The sequence below is a fragment of the Colossoma macropomum genome, unplaced genomic scaffold (assembly GCF_904425465.1).
Source record: "Colossoma macropomum unplaced genomic scaffold, Colossoma_macropomum, whole genome shotgun sequence".
Taxonomy (NCBI): domain Eukaryota; kingdom Metazoa; phylum Chordata; class Actinopteri; order Characiformes; family Serrasalmidae; genus Colossoma; species Colossoma macropomum.
In genome coordinates this window covers 8,508,549-8,530,270 of record NW_023494786.1, presented here as the reverse complement: position 1 = coordinate 8,530,270, position 21,722 = coordinate 8,508,549, and the positions used below count along the sequence as shown (strand labels likewise).

The window sequence follows — 21,722 nt, the reverse complement described above, 5'->3', positions numbered from 1 at the left end:
TGTAATGAATCTAAAGTCTAACCTTAACCCCAACCCAAAATTAATCCTAACTCCAACTTTTGTTTTAACCCAATGCCAACTGGGGTCCAATTCTTAACTCTAAAATGAATGAATTAAGAATCAACTTCACTAGATAGTTTAACAATTTTAACATCTGTAGATAATATCAAAACTGAGGTGCCAATCCATTCCCTGAAAGAAATGTATAATTTGAAAACATTACCCTTGGTTGACAGTACTGAATTTAATTAATCAACAATTTCACCTGTTGACCTGTTTGTTCTTTACTTGAGTGAAAGAGAAAACTACTAATGGGTTAGCACAGAAGCTACCATGTAAATAAAGGATATTCCAAACATCTTATGAACTTCTTCATTTAGATTATGCTGAGAACCAGATACAGTCACAAAATCATGAAGATCTATGTCATTACACATGTATTACGTAAGTCATTACACAGCAATGTTTAATGCAGAAACCTTCTCATGTGCTTTATAAGTAGACCTTCATTGTCTGATTAGCCACTTACATAATGTTAATCATCACTAGCGCCCCTATGGAAATTTACAGCGCTGTTAGCTCCAAGCTAACAATGTCGTAAAATCAGATTAGACGCCAATTCTACCTTCAACACGGGCTTGTGAAGCTCATAACAGGCATACAGGTGACATATACTTTATTCTGTATACAGTTTTAACATGACTACTAGTGTAAAGGTCTGAAGTTGAAGGCAGTTTCTCAATGTTACTGAAGCAGCCTGTTAGCGTATTAGCTATCCACTGACCTCATCTAGAATATTGTCCAAATAAGGAGAATGTGTGTGTGAATTTGACACATGGGCTGTAGAGTATATATTAACTGATTTTCACTTAGAAAAAACAATAACACATAAAACATTTGCATATGACTGTGTATGACGTCTAAAAAAAAAATCTAAACGCTGTTTATGTGAAGGCTGATATGGGCAAAAGAGTTTGTGCTGAGAGTGAAATAAATACAGCAATCAGACTATTTATGATTAGTAATCGCACTGTTGTTAAATCAGGACATCCTAGACCCTGTACTTTGGTGAAGGAGGTAAAATGACCATGTATGGATGCTAGGTTGCTCAGATACACCCTGCGACATCATTTTGCAATGATCTGTAATGTTACACAGTATGCAAACCAAACAATCTGGTCATTGGGATTAAAGTCTTTACATTCTTTAAATGAAGGCAGCAATCAAAGCAGCTTCAGATTAAATATTTGTCTGGAACAGAATATCTTACCAATTATGCACAGATGCCACTTGCTCATACCTAAAGCACATCTATTTTTGGACACAGTACCTCACTGAAATGACCCAGCGACTCTTTGGAAAACAAATGTCAGAATAAAGCTTTGCCTCTAATTAGAAAGTGCCTAAACATTTATGTGACACTAAATCTCTCTTAAGCTGGTCAACACAGGTGTAGACAAAAAAATACATTTGTGTTTTCATTTGTGATCCAATGTTAGTGGTTGCTTCTGAGAAGCAAGATTATAGAATCAGGCTAATTTTACACAAGCACAAGTTTCTAGCCATGCGATTTCCAGGAATCTGACAGTATACTCTACAGACCCCATGAGACCACCATGTTGTCCAAAGGCCTTACATGATGAATTTAATCATATCTGGCAAGGATGAAGATGCGGCTGAGAGTGCCAAGTGAAAGATCAATAAGGTCCTAAATTCTGAAGTGATAGATGAAATCCAAAAGTAGAAGGTTCCAGTTTGTCACATCGCTGGCATTCGTGATGACACTTGTTTAATGGACAGTTTCCATCTGATTGAGGGTCCGCCTCTAACGGATCACAGCAAGATGGAGCTCTTCCACTGCCAAGACAGCTCTCCACAAGATTTAACACAGCAGTACTTCTGATATCAGCTCAATCCAAACACTGCAAATGGCTTTGCTTGAGAGATTAATGCATGTTCTGTTCAGGATGTGACACCGAAGCAAGAGCAATGACAGCGTTACGTAACATTCTTTTCCATTCCTTCGTATCCCCTCTGTAAACCCTAAGGGCAAGCCTGTACTGCTGTGATTTAAACCAAAAAGACTGTACATCTGCAGGAGGTTCTTGAGGGTTGTTCTAATGCCGTTCTCCCACATAGGAATGGCCCTGCATAACTCAACCATATGCAGAATAGTAGGATAGAATATCGACATGCTGAGAAAATATCCCGCTAAAAGCTCTCTGTGGTTGACCAACGTCTATTCTAGACCTCATAATTTAGACGAGACGATGAACTGCGCCGTCAGTGAAAAGTATTAGCAATTTAGCAATAACAAGTCTGATGAAGCACTGAGGCTTCACATCCATTACCTTGTGCTCATTTGCCTCTCGAAAACAGCTTGTAAAAAACGACCTGCTCAGTTCAGTGGAGAGAGAAATAGTTCTTCAGACCAGTAAATGAACATCAGAACTATTGTGAAGAACTACACTATGGGACTTTGTTTCAAGAAAGGAATTGTTTTGGACTTTTTGATCGATCGCCTGCGCTGAAAGAACTGTATAAGGCAGGGGAAGTAGTGGGCAGTATGGCCAAAAATTTATATCATGGTAAGCATAAAATTTCTAGAGGTTTTGGTATACATCACTGTAGGGGTGGAAATACCATATCAGAATACTTAGACATTTTGAAGACATTTTAAAAGCAAGAATACAGCATCAGGTTAATTTTACTCAAGCGCAAGTTTCTTGTCATGCAATTTCCAGGAATCTGACAGTATAATCTACAGACCCTACAGACAAAATGCACCACTATTACCACATTTTAAAACTGCCATCAAAAACTCTGGCTATAATCATTTTCTTTTCCAAGCTGCAGTGCACCAAATTCAATTAAACTAGACTAATTATGCTCTCTATGTAAAGAAAACACAGTACTTTCAGTATCCCTTAAGTACAGATGATATTCACATTCATTTGCCTAGAAAGGCATACGGTTCACCACAATACCAGTATTTATTGCGATATCAATATTGTCATATTGCCCACCTCTGCATGACTTTATACAGAAATTTTCAAATAAAACCATTTTAAATGGTTTAAAAGTAAACATACCTTTGTAGTTCAGCTGTGGGTTATTGTTCTGGAATGTACCTTCACTTTTTAATAAGATACTACCAAAGTAATCTGAAATATTTTATTGTCCAAAAGAGTAAATAACAAAGTTAAACAATGTATAGACGTATATATAATATACATATAAACTTTTGTCAATACCGCTTTCGAACAGTGGCCCTGTTATCCACTGTACTACTCAACTGCTCTGCGTTTTGGCTTTCCATTTTGCTAATAACACACACATACTCCCTATTCTTTCATATAAGTTTAGTCGTATATGCACTGCACATGCACAAACTTCTGCGCAAGCGAGTTTAAGCTTAATGTATCAAATATTTTTCATTACACCAGGATGTTCACAACATTGTCTAATTTTGCATCTCCAAGAAACAGCATTGTGAATAAATCATAAATATGCATTTCAACACCAGCCCATTATTTAAATATTGAATAATCATTTTCAAAACAAGTATTCATGCTTAGTGCACTCATAATGCGCAGTTTTGCCCTTTAATTGAGAGCAACAACAGACTTCTTTCAGCAGGTTATGCTACTCTAAGCTAAGAGCTGAGCTTTTACAGTAGTGAAGTTCATTTGATGCTTAAGCAAGAAAAGGTTTACAATGAGGTGTCGAAAATTGCATGCATGCTTACTGTGATAGTTTTAGAACTGTGGAAAATTCAACAAACCAAGCCAACTAGGATTCTGCCAGACAGTATATACAGCTAATGAGTCCCTACTCAACCATATAGCTAATGAGAACCATATAGCTAATGAGTCTCTATTTAAGTTTGAGCATTTAAGTTTTACTGAACACACTGTTCATTTGCATCAGTTGTGTAATGCACTGGGCACTAAAGAGCGAGACAAATGGAACACAAAAATACGGGCCCACTTCAAAACTTGTACAGATGATTCCAAGACGGTGGAACACAAACTCTGTAAAGGCCACTTCACAAACCACTTTGAACATGTACTGCTTAAAAACCTAAGTTTGTGAGGCACTGTCAAACTAAATTACAGCCAGTCATGCCTCACAATTGCAATAAAAACGTTCTTATAGCCAAATTAAAGCTTTCATTAAGATGCAAAGTTTAGTTTAGTTCAAGTCTAAGTTCAGAGACAGGGAGAACTTTAATTAAAGCCAAGGAGAAAGCTTTAGCCGCAGGCGGAAACTGAAGCCGGCCTCTCTGGCAAAGAGGGTGATCCCATGGCAGTAGTTAAATCAGAGGTAAGGAGAACAGAGGAGAAGGGCAAGCTGCCTGTTGACAGCTTAAAAACACACAGCCCACGCTTCCTTCATCAAGCTGTCATCAGTCCCCACAGCTCCATTCCCTTACGAATGCATTTATAATCCACTTCAGACATTAAAATGTCACTGCGCAGCAGGTGAAGGGGATGACAGACACAACGGAGCAACATTTCACTGCTTTCACGCACACTTCACTCATTTCATATTGTTTAACTTGCTCCTGTTCGAATTTATGTTGGGTCAAGTCTGAAAAACACAAATGAAGGCCGATGAACACACAGCGTTTTTACTCAACAAGCTTGGGTTTTAAAGAAAACATACATGTGTAGTTTGGAAAAAAGAAATGAAATAAATCACATATTATCTTGTAATCTCCTCTTGGTATGACTGACACTGCTCTTGCCTGGTTAATCTCTTATATTACTACTAGATTTCAGTTTGTTTTCCTTGGGAACAATCCAACACTGATGCCATTATGCAAGGGGTCCCCCAGGGTTCAGTCCTGGGCCAACCTTCTTTTAATTATCTATATGCTGCCCCTGTTGGTCAGATCATTCGCTGCTAAGGTCTTCACTTTTACTGCTCTGCAGATGATACTCTGATTATACTTTCGTATCAGCTATTAGAATTCTCCTTTATTTTAACAAAGTCTTCTCATATCACTTCTGTCCTTTTTCAATTACACTGGCTTCCTGTGTCACAGCAGATTAAGTTGAATCCAGGCCTGTCCCAATCAAGAAATTTTTAGCTGACAATTAATTGTCATATAAATAATGAAAATTTACAATTTACTTCTCACCTCACAGCAAGAAGGGCCTGGGTTTAATTCTCCAGCTGGGCGATCAGGGTCCTTTCTGTGCTAAGACTGCATGTTCTCCCCATGTTTGCGTGGGTTTCCTCCAGGTGCTCTCGGTTCCTCTCACAGTCCAAAGACATGCAGTCAGGCCATTTGGAGATACTACACTGCCCCTAGGTGTGTGTATGTGTGTGTGTGTGTGTGTGTGTGTGTGTGTGTGTGTGTGTGTGTGTGTGTGTGTGTGTGTGTGTGTGAGATCCATGGCCCAGGAGGATAAGAGGCTCAGATGATGAGTGAGTGAATTTTACTTGTCTTGTTCTCTGTTTGCAACTATTAACATACAAGCTTTAACATAATTCTGTGTAACTGTAGACATTTATGTGTGTTTGTTAGCCAGTGTTAGCTACTAAGTAGCTACTTTGGCTTGCATCTAGCTTTGCTTAACTCTGTGTGTTCTTTACGACAACGAAAATATAAAACACTATAGATAATAAATAAACAAACATTCCTCAGTACTGCCCTCTAAACACGTTAGAGCATAAAGTCAGGAGTTAGAACTTTTCCTTTTTGCTAATTCCCATGATGCCTCAAAGAATCCACTTACTCCTTCCTTTAATTTACATTTATTTGCATTTAACTTGCATTGATTTAGAATGCTCAGTTCAGTTGCTTAGTGGATAGACAACAATTTTAGACTACAGAAGGCTCAAATGCACTAGACTACACATCACCACTCCAGCATAATCTACAGCATAAGTTAGGCATGTGACAATGTATTCTTCTAATAGTCACAACAGACTTCAGTAGCAGTCAAAGTACTGTATAATCATGCATATTTAGTTACTGGGCAGGTGCAGTGACTCCTATTTGTAGCTCCAATCATATGGCACAGGTACTAAAATAACTGGAGAAATCAGCTCCATAAATAGCACGCATTTTCCCTTTTTAATACTGTTATCAATAGATTAATAGCAGTTGGTACAGTGGGGCTTCTAATGTGATCAGCAACGAATTTTTTTGCAATGAGTCAGTTTCTGTTCATTAAAAAAAACTTTTCCCACACTAAAATACACTGACAAGTTATTTTTAATCACTATCATTTTACCATCTGGTGTGTAAAAGTAGTACGCAGTATTTAGTAGTAGTATGAACAGCCAAATGCCATTCAGCAGACAGCTTTTATTTTAATGACTAATCACAGTCTGCAAAACTGAAACTTTATACAAGTAAATGGAATATTTCTGTTTAAAACAAATCCAGGCAGATTTAGCCCAGGGGTGTAGCCACAGGCAGGCCTACTCGGACTGATCACAGGCCTAACCCAACCAAATTGGGACAGAATACTGATTAAGCCGAATTTTTTTAAATAATGCTATTTGATTTGTTTTCTGTAAGCAGTGTCACTGTATCATGAACAATCAAATCATTACACTCTCCACCCGGCTCCACATTATTTTCTCAGCCCTCCAATCACTTCACAGCAGCAATTGCTATCCGCCGTTGCCTTGAGCCTTCAGTTCATCATCAGCGTGCCAGTGTTTCAATTTGAAGCTGCCAGTTGCAGTTAAAAGATGTAACTGAGGATGCTGAAAACTGAGATTCCGTCCGATAGAGCATGTAGTTTACTACACATTCAAAGTCAAAAGAAAAACTGTCAGTTTTCTGTCATTGTCAGATGTACTACAAAGGCCAAAATGAGATTTGCTAAAATGTCAAAGCAAACATTAACATTAATGTTACTTCAATAAATCAAAAGTAAGAGATGAATGGACTTTTTTCATGCCTGCCGATGATTAGGTTTAAGTTTTTAAGTTTGCTGTGTTGTTTGTCCTCATCTTCGCACATCTCAGCTCTCTGATAGGCCAGAAGCATTGAAATAGATAGGGTGACTGCACAGCTGTCAGAAATAGGCTACGGTCCGATGTAATGACACTGCGGGACATTAACACATTTGGAAATTGTATCTACCAAACTGGCTTGCCCAATTTTTCACAGGCCTACCCGAAAATGTATGTCTGCCTAAGCCACTGACGTTTTGCATGCATCAGCATCAATGAGAGATGCACGACTCCAGCTTTTCTGGAGTCAACTCAGAGTCTCGACCCCTGCCACTGGAGTTGACAGAAACACTCCTCGACTCCACTTACTTTTAACCAAGATAGTGCCTGAGCTAGCAACAATGAGATATGGCAGCATTTATTGGAGTTGATACAGATCATCCTGACATGAAAAAAAAATTGCATTAACATGAACTCATTCCATATGAGATTTGCCTCAGTTGCATCCTAGCCTGCATCATTAAATATACGCATAAAATCACATACAAAAAATAATCAGGTAGCATGACAAATGATTACAGCTGATCAATCCTCAATAGTTAACATATCTTCCCATCAGATAGCCATTTTCATTTGACGAAGCACTGCTGAAGGGGGACTGCACGCCATAGTTCGGGCAGGCTACTTGACGAGGGGAAATTTTTGGTTTTCATTCTTTGTACCATTTCTAATCTTTGTTTATTGCAATGCCAATCATAGAAATTATGAAGCGGTTGGTTTTCTGTAGCATATGTCTGGGTGCAGACCAGCGCAGATACCCACTTTTTTGTGACCAGAGTTTGTGCTTGCAGAGGCTGGTAAGCAGCGTATGGCATAAAGCCTGGTAATTAAATAAACTCATGCTACTCAAACTCTTTCTTCCATTATACTCGCCTGTCAAAATGTCCCTCGAGCTAATCTCGGAGTCAATAGAAGCAAAGAGTCGACTCCAAGCATTTCGACTCTCACAATTGTTCGCCAAGAGGCGACCCAGTCTGCCAGACGCGAGTCGAAGAATCAACTTGTTCAAGAAACGGCCTATAAATTGCTTCTTGTTAATATAATAAGAGCTTAACCATGTGAGGTAGCTTTACGTCTACTCTTATTGTAACTATGTGTTGTCTTGTTTGCTATTAATACCTGATGTAATTACAACGTACAAGCCTTCTTTTAAGCCCCTGTTCATGTTGCAAGAGGGAAGCCCATTCCATGCGTGCAAGCCTGCTGCAAGGCTTTATCAGTTTAACAAGCAAGATTACGGTTGAGGGGACAAAAAAGACCTACCTCACACTGTTATTGAGAGTTCTGGAGCCATATCTGAATGTTCAAACGCCAGATCAAACCAGGGCTGATTCAGAATCTGGACTAACAGTACTAATTAAAAGAAAACTTGTTAAAAGAAAACAGACCAAGAGACAATGTTTCACTTTTGTCCACATTCAAGCTGTGATGGTGTGATGTCAGATATCTAAGTCATCCAACTTGATCGACAACTGTGATAGATGGAAACTCTCAACAACTAGCGGTACCATCATAAACTGATTAGCTTGTCACTAATTGTTCCACCTGCTCCAACACCAGAGTCAATTCAACGGCTAAATATACAACAATTAGGTCCAAAGGCACAATCTGATTGTTTGAGAAACATTCTATTTGTGATAACAGCAAGTTTTTTTTCTTTTCAAAACTACTATATCATTCTGCTGAGCACAAGTTGCTAGTTACAACTTGCTTTCCGCTGCAGCTAACCGTACTATACAGTTCTGAAGTATGTCATTTCATGCACAGCCTAATTTCTACTTCAGCAAATACAAAAACAGAAAAAAAGATACATTACATAAATTGTACAAGATAATATTTGACCTGCAATCCATTTGGTGAGATTCTGAAGAACAACAGGACTACATTAAATTCCGAATCTGTTGTTGCCCCTCAAGAAGCTTTTTGACTCTCAGAGTGGTGGGCCAAGAGTCAACCCTGACTCTCGGATGCGAGTCAAAGAATCTATTTATTTGGAGTCGATTCCCTATCACCAGCATTAATCTCGGCAGACGAGCACAAATAAATGTCACAAGCCAAGAATTCCCATATTGCTGCATCCTGTCTGAGTATGCACACAGTAGCTGGAAAATGCAGCTCTTTCCACACATCTGTTTTAGGGGGGAACATTTTCTTCTACAATTGTCCCATTTTCCACACTATACAATTATTGCCTTAACAGTCAGGCCAATACGTTGGACCCTATTTACAAGGGCAAGTTTCAAGCCAACATTTTTCATGCAGACCATGACCAGTGTGCTGCAAAAAAAGGCTCCGGGGCTTTTCAACTCTTGATTGGAATAGAGCAGGTTGACAAGTGGTTATTTCTTGATTGGGCGGGAGCACGTTCTAGCTCAAAAAGAATGATATTTACAAAAGTTGTATGTGTCAAATCAAGTCTGATTATCATAAATGCTAATGAAGCATTTTGAAAAATGTCTGTAGAACATCTTAAATAACATTTTAAATGAAGAATATTTCTCACCATGCCCAAGGGCTTCACATAGCTCCAAATATTTTGCAAATAAAATCGCTAATGATGGACATGGCTTACAGTCAATAATCTATTTGCGCTTCGAGGGTTTAAAGCGGTCTCCTCGAAGCCTTGTCAAAACGCAGCCAATTAGCTTATAAGTGATGCCAATATGTGATTACATTAATGTGAACTTGGGGTGAAAACAATTTTGCTGACCCAATTTGGATGAAAACTGCTTCATGTACTGCAAATCATCAGAGTAGTGTATAATTCTGAAATGTAGCCATTATTTTTTAATGATACTATTGCAGTGGTTTATTGTTTTATACTAATAAGGTGTATTTGGGTGTATATAGCTCCAGCGTGTCAAAATTGGCTGACATTTCAGGTTTCTTGTGATCATCTAAACATAAGGTTGCACTGCCTTATAAACTAAATCCATACTTGACCATTAATCAGGTCTGCAAGGCAACATATTTTGCCCTCACATTAAGCATACAGGATAGGTAGAGCCAGAATGACTAATGCTAAACAAACTCCACTCAGGGAGGTGGGTTTCATACCGGTCTATAAGGGTCCCAAACAGCAGTCTGATGCTCTTCTGGATATTCTCAGTGCACAGCCAACTCCACTGCTCCTTCACCAGCAGACACAGGACGTTCAGAGCCATGTCAGCAAGTACTGTCTCCCCTATTGAACATAAGGTATATGCGCTCAAAATGGGAAAAATACAACGATCAGGTATAACATTATGACCACTTCCTTGTTTCTACGCTCATTGTCCATTTTATCAGTTCCACTTACTATATAGGTGCACTTTGTAGTTCTACAATTACAGACTGTAGTCCATCTGTTTCTCTGCGTACTTCGTTAGCCCCATTTTACCCTGTTCTTCAGTGGTCAGCACCCCCCATGGACCCTCACAGAGCAGGTACTATTTAGGTGGTGGATCGTTCTCGGCAATGCAGTAACACTGACGTGATGGTGGTGTGTTAGTGTGTTTTGTGCTGGTATGAGTGGATCAGACACAGCAGTGCTGCTGGAATTTTTAAACACTGCGTCCACTCACTGTCCACTCTATTAGACGCACCTGCATTGTTGGTCCATCCCTGTAGGTGTAGAGCCATGGACGATAGCTTATCTCTTGCTGTACAGTATGAGCTAATCAACCTCTAGTCCTTCATCAGTGGTCACAGGACGTTGCCCACAGGACACTGTTGACTGGATATTTTGGCAAATGTACTATTTCCAGTCCAGAAGCAGGTGTTTAAAAACTCCAGCAGCACTGCTGTGTCTGATCCACTCGCACCAGCACAACACACACTAACACACCACCACCACGTCAGTGTTACTGCAGTGCTGAGAATGATCCACCATCCAAATAGTACCTGCTCTGTCAGGATCCATGGGGGTCCTGACCACTAAAGGACACGGTAAAAGGGGGCTAACAAAGTATGCAGAGAAACAGATGGACTACAGTCTGTAATTGTAGAACTACAAAGTGCACCTTTGTAGTAAGTGGAGCTCATATATGTCATAATGTTATGCCTGATCGGTGTGTACATGATACGTATCATTTTACATTCTGCACAGCAGTACATCCAGGTAAGTAGGGGCTATTAAGCTGTAATAAAAGAGTTGGACATTAATGTGCATGTATGTGGAAGCATATCATGACATTATTTATTATGATAAACAATATATTACTGCCACGTCGCCCATGCCTACTTGGTTCTGAAAGATTTCTTTGTTTGGAAGTATAAGCAATGATGCCATTGTACCCAAAAATGTAAGGCTGTTTTCACACCTAGTTTGTTTGCTAAAGTCCAGGTTTTTGTGACATTCTAATTTTTTCCATTTGGTTCGGTTGGTTTCTCACAGCAACAGCTAAAGTGCACTGAATACATGTGGGTGTTTGTTTATGGTCTGAAATTTTGCAGGCATAAAAGCGCTCAGTTATTCTCACATTTCTCACCATGAAAATATCTTTTTGATTGGTTTGTCAATTTGAATTTCACCAATCAGGACACCATGTGCCAAAATTAAATGCATATCTTTGATATTATTTTATTGATCACTTCATTAAGTCCTCCTCTACACTCATTGTCCATTTTATCAGCTCCACTTACCATGTAGGTTCACTTTGAAGTTCTATAATTACAGACTGTAGTCCATCTGTTTCTCTGCATACTTTGTTAACCCCCTTTTACCCTGTGCTTCAATGGTCAGGTCAGTTTTTAAACAACTCAGTGTCACTGCTGGACTGAGAATAGTCCACTAAACAAAAACGTCCTGTGGGCTGCTGATGAAGGACTAGAGGATGACCCAAACAAACTGTGTAGCAACAGATGAGCTACTGTCTCTGACATTTACAAGGTGGACCAACAATGAAGGAGTGGCTAATAGAGTGGGCAGTGAGGGGACACAGTGTTTAAAATCTCCAGCAGCACTGCTGTGTCTGATCTACTCGTACCAGCCCAGGACACACTAACACACCATCATCACGTCAGTGCTGAGAATGATCCACCACTCAAATAATACCTGCTCTGTGGTGGTCCTGGCCATTGAAGAACATGGTAAAAGGGGGCTAAAAAAGTATTCAGAGAAACAGATGGACTACAGTCTGTAACTGTAGAACTACAAAAAACATCTATATTGTAAATGGACTGATTAAATGGACAAAGAGTGTAGAAGTCCTTACTGAGTAGAAATGGGCCTGTCAGCACAGGGAAAACCCCTAAATAAGCCAAACAGGAGTACTCCATGATAAAGACTAACAATCACTGGTCTAAGCAGCTCTCTCAGACATAAAGTGGCCAGACAATACGATCAAGACTACAGTTTGCCCTCTGTTCACCAGTAAAAACACCAGATAGCAGTACAGATGCATTCAAATGAATGAGATTCAGATTCAGTACTGTACTATAAACTTATTATGTGGCATCACTTGGCTGGGTGGTCACTAAGGAGGCAATTCAGGGCACTGGCAGCCTTAGTTTAAACAAATGATGTGGTGGCAAGCTTCATATTCTAGAGGAGGCATCATCTAGTCTTTCACAGTTTGGCAATGCTGTGATATGACTGGGGAGACATGCATTACAGTGGAATTTAGCCATGACAAAACTGTAAAAATATAAAGAAATTAATTTTAAAATATGTCTAAAATGTATATACAGAATAAACAGCTTTACATTTACATTGTACCAATTAGTAAGGCTGACAAGCACTCATTTTTTTTAATATGCTGCCCTCTACTGGCAGGACAAATCTATTACACATCAGTTCCCCTCTCCTTCATACATCTGCATCAAAGCTGTGACTAGACTTCTATAATTCTGTACACCATAAAAAAGAAGTCTCTCAAGGGTTCTTTAGTAAGGCAATTGTATGCATAAAGCCGTGACAACCATCTGAATGCTTAAATAGGTCTTGTTTATGATGGAGAACCTGTTGTATAAGGTTCTTTAAAGACCCTTTTGAAAAATTAGTTTGGAAATATAGTGTATTTCAATACTGAAACTGTGAAACTAAAGAAAACAATTTAGCACACTGTAATTATTTGGTGATCATAAATGCATCATCCCAGCTGATCCCTACTGGTTTTCATTCTGTTGTAGCACAGGTAGGATGTTAAGATGATATATGACTACATCTAATGACTTACCTTGGTCTTGTACAACTACATTCTGTTGCTTTCTTTTTGCACATGCACAGGGCTCTGAATCCCCCTTGGCACCAAGGTTGACATCTTGCTCCCCATCTGCATCTTTGATCAGTGCCTTATTCTCAAGATTCCCCTGCTCCGACATGACGCTCTCTAGATTGTGCAAGTTGAGGCCATTAAAAACCTGAAATAAGAGCACCTGGATTTTAGACACAGGACCAGTTTTGTAGAACAACATAAAAACAAATACAGTGAGAAAGTAATTGGCTGCAACCTTCCTGTACCTGATATGTACTTATTTGTAGTGCTTTCCTACTACAAGCCCAGCATTTGCTTTGCCAGTTTACAAGATAATTCAGGCCTTGCAAAAACAGCTAATAACAGATGCCACTAGATGAAGACTACTGTACTTACAGTGTTGCACTCATTGAAGCAGTAAAGCACTTTGGGTCTCATGTCAGACACGTTAATAGCAGGAGCGATTTTACTGGAGAAGCGCATCCTTGGCCTGAAATAAACAGAGACAGAGGCAGCTCAGAACTGGCAGCACTTTGGCACGGGCGATATGGCAAAAATATACACGATCATAATGATACATTTTTCACAACATATCATACTGTCCTCCTCTGCACTGAATACTATGCAGTTCACAACCATTCTAATAATTACGCTCTTAAAACAAAATTCCCATACTTATTTTTCTTGTCAGAAGGTAATTTTCCCATCAGGCTCAGCATCCACCTCATCAGTGGGGCTCTGTGGCTCTGAGCGGGGGAAGGCTGTTTTCAGGGTGTCCACGATAACATTCACCACAATCTGCCAAATCACAAAGAACACACTCCCGTTCAGACCTGACTGAGAAGGGGGCATATTATGCTGTTATGCTCATGTCCAATGTTCAGAATTTTATCTTTGGGGTCTACAAGAACAGTTTTGGAAAGCATTAATGTTCCAAAAACACATTATTTTGCTCATTCTGTACATTTCTGTTCTGTAAAGGGAAAAATCGGAAAAGCATAACAGGTCCCTTTTAAAATTACTGTGAAGTTGTGATCTGGTAGAAGAGATTAGAGGAGGACTGAGTGGTAAGACCCATTACATATTATTGCTGTCCACTAACAAAACAAAACAAAACAACAACAAAAAGTATTTCTAGTTCATTTTCATGATGAATGAACCAACAGAAATGCTCTAAAACTTCTTGGAATGAACCTCTTTACTTTAACTTGATTAAAAGTAAAGAGCGTTTTTGGCCTCTCCTGTAAAGTTACCATTTTGGACAATATATTATATGCATGTTTTTGTTTCTATGCGTAGTGGAGAAAATGACTAGAAAATATCTAAACTTTGTCCTCATCCTTGTTTGTATAGAAAAACCCAACAATCAAACTACTAATAAAAATGTACACATTTACATTTATCTATGTGAACTGAAATCTGTGTCTCCTTTCTAACTAGTGAATCTCGCTCTCGCGGGCACACAGTGTACAGTGTACATACAAAGTATGCGCTTTGAATACCTTTCCAATGATCAATCAAGGGCCGACGAATTTTGCCAAGATTCTACATGATCTAAGGGGCAGAGCTAATCTTGGGTCACACGTATGTACATGGTGTCGTTACCAATCACAAGGCTGATGTGGGCTGTCCCACCAACATATGTTTAGCAAAACTGTGTTCCCCAGTGTTCTTATTCTCTCTGTTTAAGTCTGAGAAACCTTGTGAGAGAGAGCTAATGACAAACAAAAGCTAGCCTAGCAAGCATAACTAAGCTAGCAAGAATGTCAATTCATCAGTTCTGTCGGTCAACCAGCCATGCCAGCCTTCCCTAAATGCACACCCAGCATTATATAAGGATATTAGGATATTAGGGCCATGCACAGTCAGTTCTCAGAAAGGTGTGATAAGTGGTTTCAAGCTGTTTTATTATATTTCTGTCTTTTTTTCCATTCAAACATTGCTGGATGTTTAATATAACACTCAATTTTGGTATCATACAAATATTTTGGATAATGTATACTATGTTCTCTTGGGACTTTACAAAACCTACAGTAAATAAAAACATTAAAAGTACCTTGTCTATGCGTGAAACAATACATGGCTTCTTCACGAAAGCAATTCTTGCATCAGTGTTCAGGGCGAGAAACTCTTGCATTTCCTCACTGTTGGCAGTTTCAGGAATGGCACAAAGTTGCTGCAAAACACAGCATCAAAACATAAATCCACACCTAAAGTCAACGTGAATCAGAAATCATAACACATTTTCCTACTGTACTGACCTAATTTTGAGCTAAACACAGCATCATGGAGGGTCTCTGAGCTAGCTGAGCGTTTTTGCTTGATAGGTGAGGGTGGTGGAAGTGGAAGGTGAAACATGATATTACTGGTTAATATTACTTTTTCCTGCGCACTGGTGAACAGTGACGTAATAAAAAAAAACAGAAGATGTTTTAGAGGCAGGCAAAAGCCCTTAGATTTTAATAAAAGGTTACAGGAAAAGAAGAATTTTGTATTTTAAATAAAATGGTCTGAGATGAGTTATGCTTAAATTGGAGACCCATCAATTTTTCAAAATTTCTGCTTAATTAAATTATGAAGAAGCAAAACAAAGTAATTCAGAGTGGTTTGATGTGGAAAGCTCTGTTTTATTCACAATGAATAGAATTATTCACAATGGTCATGATAGGAACCAGGCATCTGAAGCGGTTAATGCCTCTGAAAGGTCCATCACAAAAAGCTAGCACATGAAATGGCTATGAGTACTTTCCAAAATTCCTGAGGATGCATCTTATAATAATTTTGAGAAATTACTTGGGCCTAAAACATTTATTTTTTTAATCCGTTCAAGGCAAAGAGGTACATGATGGGTGTTGTAAGGTAAAATAATCCCCAAAGAGACACATTTTTTCAGATTTACAACTATTATACCTTAAATCAAATTAACATGTCAAACCTCAGAAGACAAGAGTAGGTTGACTAGTCATTCTGAATAGTAAATAAAATCTTGTTGTTGTAGACATCGTGAGTCCTGGTTCCTATCACCACAACTGTAAACCAATCTGAGTCAGTAAGTTTCTCTACTATGAACCACTTCACATTAAACCACTCTGCATGACTTTGTTTACATCTCAACTACTGAATTATGCTGACAATTTGAATCACTGGTGGATTTTGAAAATTTGGATTTCAGGTTGACACAGACTGTGTGCACTTTACAGTATATCAATAAGTACAGTATGATCGGTCACTGACAGCTTACCTTAAGGAATGTTTCCAACAAACTTTTTCTGGCCTCAACTTTGTCACTGTCCATGTTTCCAAAAGGGAGGTCAGGAAAGATTTTCTTGGGTCCTTTGACATCTAAAATGACAACTATATAAGTAAAGACCCACAACTGTACAACACAAAAGTAAGCACTTTATCGTGACGCTGTAATCCAGCAGAACTCACGTTTTAGGATTTTGCGTAATTCAGGTTTCTCCTCCAAACGTGTCTGTAGGTTCAGAAATTCACTGTAGCGACGACTGACTGTGTGATAAGCCACTGGCTGCAATGTGCCTGGGTTCTCAGAGTCCATAGCAGTTTCATACTGCAAAACATCACCAAAAAAAAACAAAGATGTGATAACGCATAGAGCATAGACAATGCAAAATGGAGGTAGAGTCTCACTGTGTAAAAAAAAATAATAATAAAAAATGCAAAAACTCCAGTTGTGTGCTAGCTTGTTGCATTAGTATATACTGAATATAATAAAGTTCACTCATTTAAATATAGGCACCTGCATATCTACATATGCCTTTTGAGGGTCCTCTCATATGTCTGATTCATCCAATAACACTGAAAATCTTGACCGAAAAACCAAAGGAGGTAAAATCAGGACGAGGATGTATGATTAGACTCCACACTGTTTAATCGGTGCCTGGCCACTTCCTATTTCTCCCACTATACCAAAACACGACTGCAAAACTCCAGAGAGCATCCACGAGCAAGTGCTTAATGAATAGGGTGAAGGGAGCTAAACAGCTAAAAATGAAAAGTTAAAATAGTTTCTAACCACATGTCCAGGACCTTCTTTTAATTTTGGGAAGTAGAAGGATGTATTACATTCTATTCCACAAAAGTAAAGAAAACTTGTAGATTTACTTTTTTCCACAGAAAAAAGGTTTTGGTTGGGCAGTAAGATGGTAGCAACACTGCTACCAAGTGCTGATTGGTTGTCATTACTCCTACCGAATGCTGATTGGTTGGCATTACTGCTACCGAGTGCTAACAGGTTAGCTTCATTGCTACTGAGAGCTGATTGGTTAGCATTACTGCTACCAAGTGTTGATTGGTTAGTATTACTGCTACCCAGCTGACTGGTTTGCATTACTGCTACTATGTGCTGATAGGTTAGCTTTATTGCTACTGAGAGCTGATTGGCTGGTGAGCTGATCAGCTCATTGGCTGAGTGAAGGGTTCACATTCACTGATGTCATAAATGTACATCAGACAGTGTTAGAAAGGAAAACTGCAAACAGAGCTCTGTCTCAGTTCAAGAGGTTTAGATATTTATTGACTGTGTTTAGTCTGAGTGTAAGTTGTGGGTTTTCAAAGCTTCATCTGAAAGACTCTCGCACAGAGCTGTAGATACTTACTATCAGCTCCCACACAAGTGAAGCCCAGTGCTACGCATTCACTGCTGTATTTCCTTTGTTTTAGTTATGCATGCACTGAAAATATAAACATAACTAGCTAACATTTCATCAGAACAATCAATAAACTTGACATAAATACAATGTTTTATTTTTGCAAATAATCAACAAGATTTATCATACTTAAAATTACATTTGGTTAAATGTTTGTATTGTAATCAATTTTTGCATTTAAAAAAACTGCAGTACCACTACAGCCGACTGCATACATGTTAAATACCACTGTTGTAAGTGTTTAAATAAAATCAATCGGTATCGAGCAGTATTTGTTTGCTTTATACTCATTGATTTCAAACTGTGAAACATTCTGAGAGCAGATCATACTGTTATTATTGCTTACTTTATTATTACTACTTTCTTATTACTAATACTACTAATATTGCAAAAATGACTTTATGACTTATTCAACTAAACCAAACAATTTTTTTTATATATATTAAAAATGAATGTTCTTTTTAAAGGCCTTTGTTGTGGAAACATGTTGAGATTTATATCATTAATCAGACACTGATCTAGCCTTTTCAATTCCAAAAAGATTTCTCCCAAAATTACTGATGACTTACAGCAAAGCTAAAGTAGATTTGGTAGGCTTTTGATAGACAGGTTCAGCAGAGGAAAACTCACCTTCACAGTGTAAAGAGTGTACGGGTGTGATCCGGTTCCTCTGTGCTCCTTTGCTGTGATGGTACCTGTGATGCGAAGGTTTTGAATAACAACTGGGCCCTCGGGACTACTGAGGGGTTCAAAGGCGAAAGGAGAAAGCGGCATGGCTCCACCTGAAGGTGAGGAGGCTTGCAGAGATTCCGTTAGAGGAAGCTCACTGGGATTCAACGTCCCTGACTGCTCAACACCTGTCAGCCCCAGGTCCACTTTGGTGTTGCTCTTCTCAAGGTCCTGGAGAGCACAAAAGCTGGACGATAATTCTTCTTCCCCTTCAGCGGTATCGGAAGGCTGTTCTTTTATCTCTGAGACCACCACCTTAGGGCAGGTGGTCTCTGCCGCGTTAGAATAGACACGGAACTCATCCTCCAGGTCCAGCACACCATCTATCGGTGTCTGGCACTCTGCAGGTCTTTCTGACATTGCTTCCTCCGGGCCTATCAGAACGAGTGACTCTAAAGAGCTTCTTTTAAAATCATTCAGAGGAGACTCCAAGTCAGAGTCGGTTTCTTGAAAGAAAGGGTTGGATTTCCCAAGTCTCTGATAATCCTTCAAACTAAAACCTGGATTCACTGAAGAAAACGACTCGACCGGTCTTGCTTCTTCCTCCTCCAGGTTCTGTGGACAGTAAAGCTCCGCAGAGTCAATGACATCGTAAGCAGCCAATTCTGGCATGTCAGTCACAGAAGGGGTATCAGGCTTGGCTTTCACAGGTAAAGCAGAAGGAACCTCAAGGTCCTGTTGTGAGGTCTCTTGACTTAAAACCACTGGGGGTGGAGGAATTCTCACTGATTCTGCTTGGACTGGTCTGGATTGTGGCTTACTGGTAGACACGTCCACAATCAACATGTTTAACCAGTCTGGATCGGACAGTTTGGCAATTAAAGGCAGAAGAACTTTGCACGTTATAAGTTCACACACTACAAATCTCCCTGTCCTGGTTTCCAGATGTGGTGGAGGCACAAGAACGTGTAAAAGCAAATCCACAATCGCTCTTGCATAATTTACTTCTATGGCAGGACTCTGAAGAGCTGGATGAGGTGTGCAAGTCGTGCTGTACGCTTGCCATAAACGATCATTAGCGCTTCTTCTGCCTTCTTCTTTGTCCTTCTTTCCAGCCATGATTTCTTTGGCTCTTAAGTAGCACTGGAGATGGCATCCACAAAGATCCAACGTCCTCAGCGTTAAAGCTTTCCTGTCCACTTTCTTCGCCCGGCGCTTGAGCTCCATCGCCATAGAAATCATGGCATTGTGTACCTCCTCCTCAAATTCACGCTCTGAGGACACTGTATTGTACCATGAAGAGACAAAGTCTCGTATGATCTTGCTAACTGTATTCTGAATCTCGTGGTCCAGCTCCAGCTCACTCTCAGCATTAGACTGGATCTTCTCCAGTGCAACGAAACGCTCAAGATGAACCACACTTTCGGAGTCGAGGACAGCCTGAGACCCAAGCCAACCACCTATAACTACCAAGAGGCTGGTGAACACACAGAGAAGCCAAACATTCACCAGTAAGTGGAACAGGATCATCCAGGCCAGGAGCGCACCGAATCCAAGAAGTTTCCTTTGTACCATAAACTCAGCCATGCCCCGGGGGGATGTGCTAAGATGCTCCGGCTGAGACATGGCAGAGGCAAGAGTCTGTAAAGTGAAAATAACAATAATTTACAATAAGACATCTGGGTAGTTAGTCCAAGGTTTCCTCTACATATGGCATCTACTATACGCATTTCTTTTCAGAATTTTCAGCTGTATGTTGAATTATACGAAAGGTTACACTAAATGGATGCTTAACCATCATGTAACACATTCAGTAATAATACTATTACTAAATAACAAACTGAATAACAATGTTTTATTGATTTCATATTGTTTTCATGTTTTTATCCATCCATGTTTCATCAAAATCGTAAAGAAGCTATTCTATCTTTCTTCAGCAAATAATGGAAGCTAGAGACAACCCTTTTTACCCTTCCAGCAAGAGGAAAGAAGCCAAATCGAGGTGAACTATCAATATAACTTTTGGCTTCCTGTCTGATGAGTCATTTCTGCCATTTGATTAATACTTTTTCTCAATAGTAATGAAAGCACTGCTGTGTCTGATCCTCTCATACAGGCACAACACACACTAACACACCACGACCAGGTCAGTGTTACTGCAGTGCTGAGAATGATCCCCCACCCAAATAGTACCTGCTCTGAAGAACAGGGTTAAAGGGGGCTAACAAAGTATACAGAGAAACAGACGGACTGCAGTCTGTAACTGTAGAACTACAAAGTGCTCCTATATGGTAAGCGGAGCTGATAAAATGGACAATGTAGATACAAGGAGGTGGTTTTAATGAAAAGGCCGGTCGGTGTATATTTGTATAAAGAAGGTATACAAAAAGGACCACTGAGGAACCGGTATAGATTTTTTTTACTCAGCCCTAGCCGTGCTTCAGAAGCAGTGAAGCATCCGTGAGGTAGAAAATAACAAGCGAAACGCCTTGAAGGTTTTAACACACAGCACCAACACAAATTTACGGAAATAAATCGTGAGCGGCCAGCGGTAGTCTGTGATAACAGGGACTGCAACGCTACATAGCGTAAAATGACAACTACAAAAAGACAGGTGAGGCGAATGAAGAATGAGGAAATAAGCGAGGCCTGGCTGTCACCGCGGTCTCAGCCGCTCTGGGCCGGTGCTCTCCTCAAAGCATCACGACCACCTCAACCATCATCACAGCGCGGCCGCGAGCGTCCGGAAACAAATCGCTCTAATATTAGCTAGCTTAAGTCACCAAATGACAAGAAAACAACGAGTCTGAAGTCTCCTATTCGCCGGCTTCTTTTTCGAATTGTCCCGTTCCACCTTAAATGTAGAACGTAACTGCTGCACCATTTAAGGTGGAACGGAAAGATTCGAAAACGAATCTGACTTCAGACTCGTGAGAAAATATTCATATGCAGCTGAGGCTGGTTTGCTGCACGGCGCAGCGGGTTAAGTGGCTCTACTTGGTCAGCAATTCTTGGTAAAGGCTAGGAAAACTTAAAACTGTGAAGTACACGGAACTGCACTGGCATCTCCTACCGTTTACCGTTCTTCACTCCTCAGGGATTATCGGTGGTTATTAGCAGGAAAACTAAAATGAACTGAAAGTCAGGTGCTGCTAACTTAGTCACCGATTTTCTCTTCGGCCATCTGTCATCGACACTCACCACGACTGAGTGACTAACTCAGCCA

General features: G+C 39.7%; 1 protein-coding gene across 1 annotated transcript in view; it reads right to left on the bottom strand.

Annotated features, from left to right (window-relative positions):
* Positions 1–21,722, bottom strand: part of snx19b (sorting nexin 19b) — a 53,421-nt gene that overhangs the window by 31,518 nt on the left and 181 nt on the right. The window contains 9 exon segments of the mRNA XM_036559903.1: positions 10,039–10,165; positions 13,140–13,323; positions 13,554–13,647; positions 13,833–13,856; positions 13,858–13,955; positions 15,214–15,333; positions 16,399–16,499; positions 16,590–16,728; positions 18,458–20,137. Coding sequence (XP_036415796.1) covers positions 10,039–10,165; positions 13,140–13,323; positions 13,554–13,647; positions 13,833–13,856; positions 13,858–13,955; positions 15,214–15,333; positions 16,399–16,499; positions 16,590–16,728; positions 18,458–20,122 — 2,552 coding nt within the window. The 5' untranslated portion in view covers positions 20,123–20,137.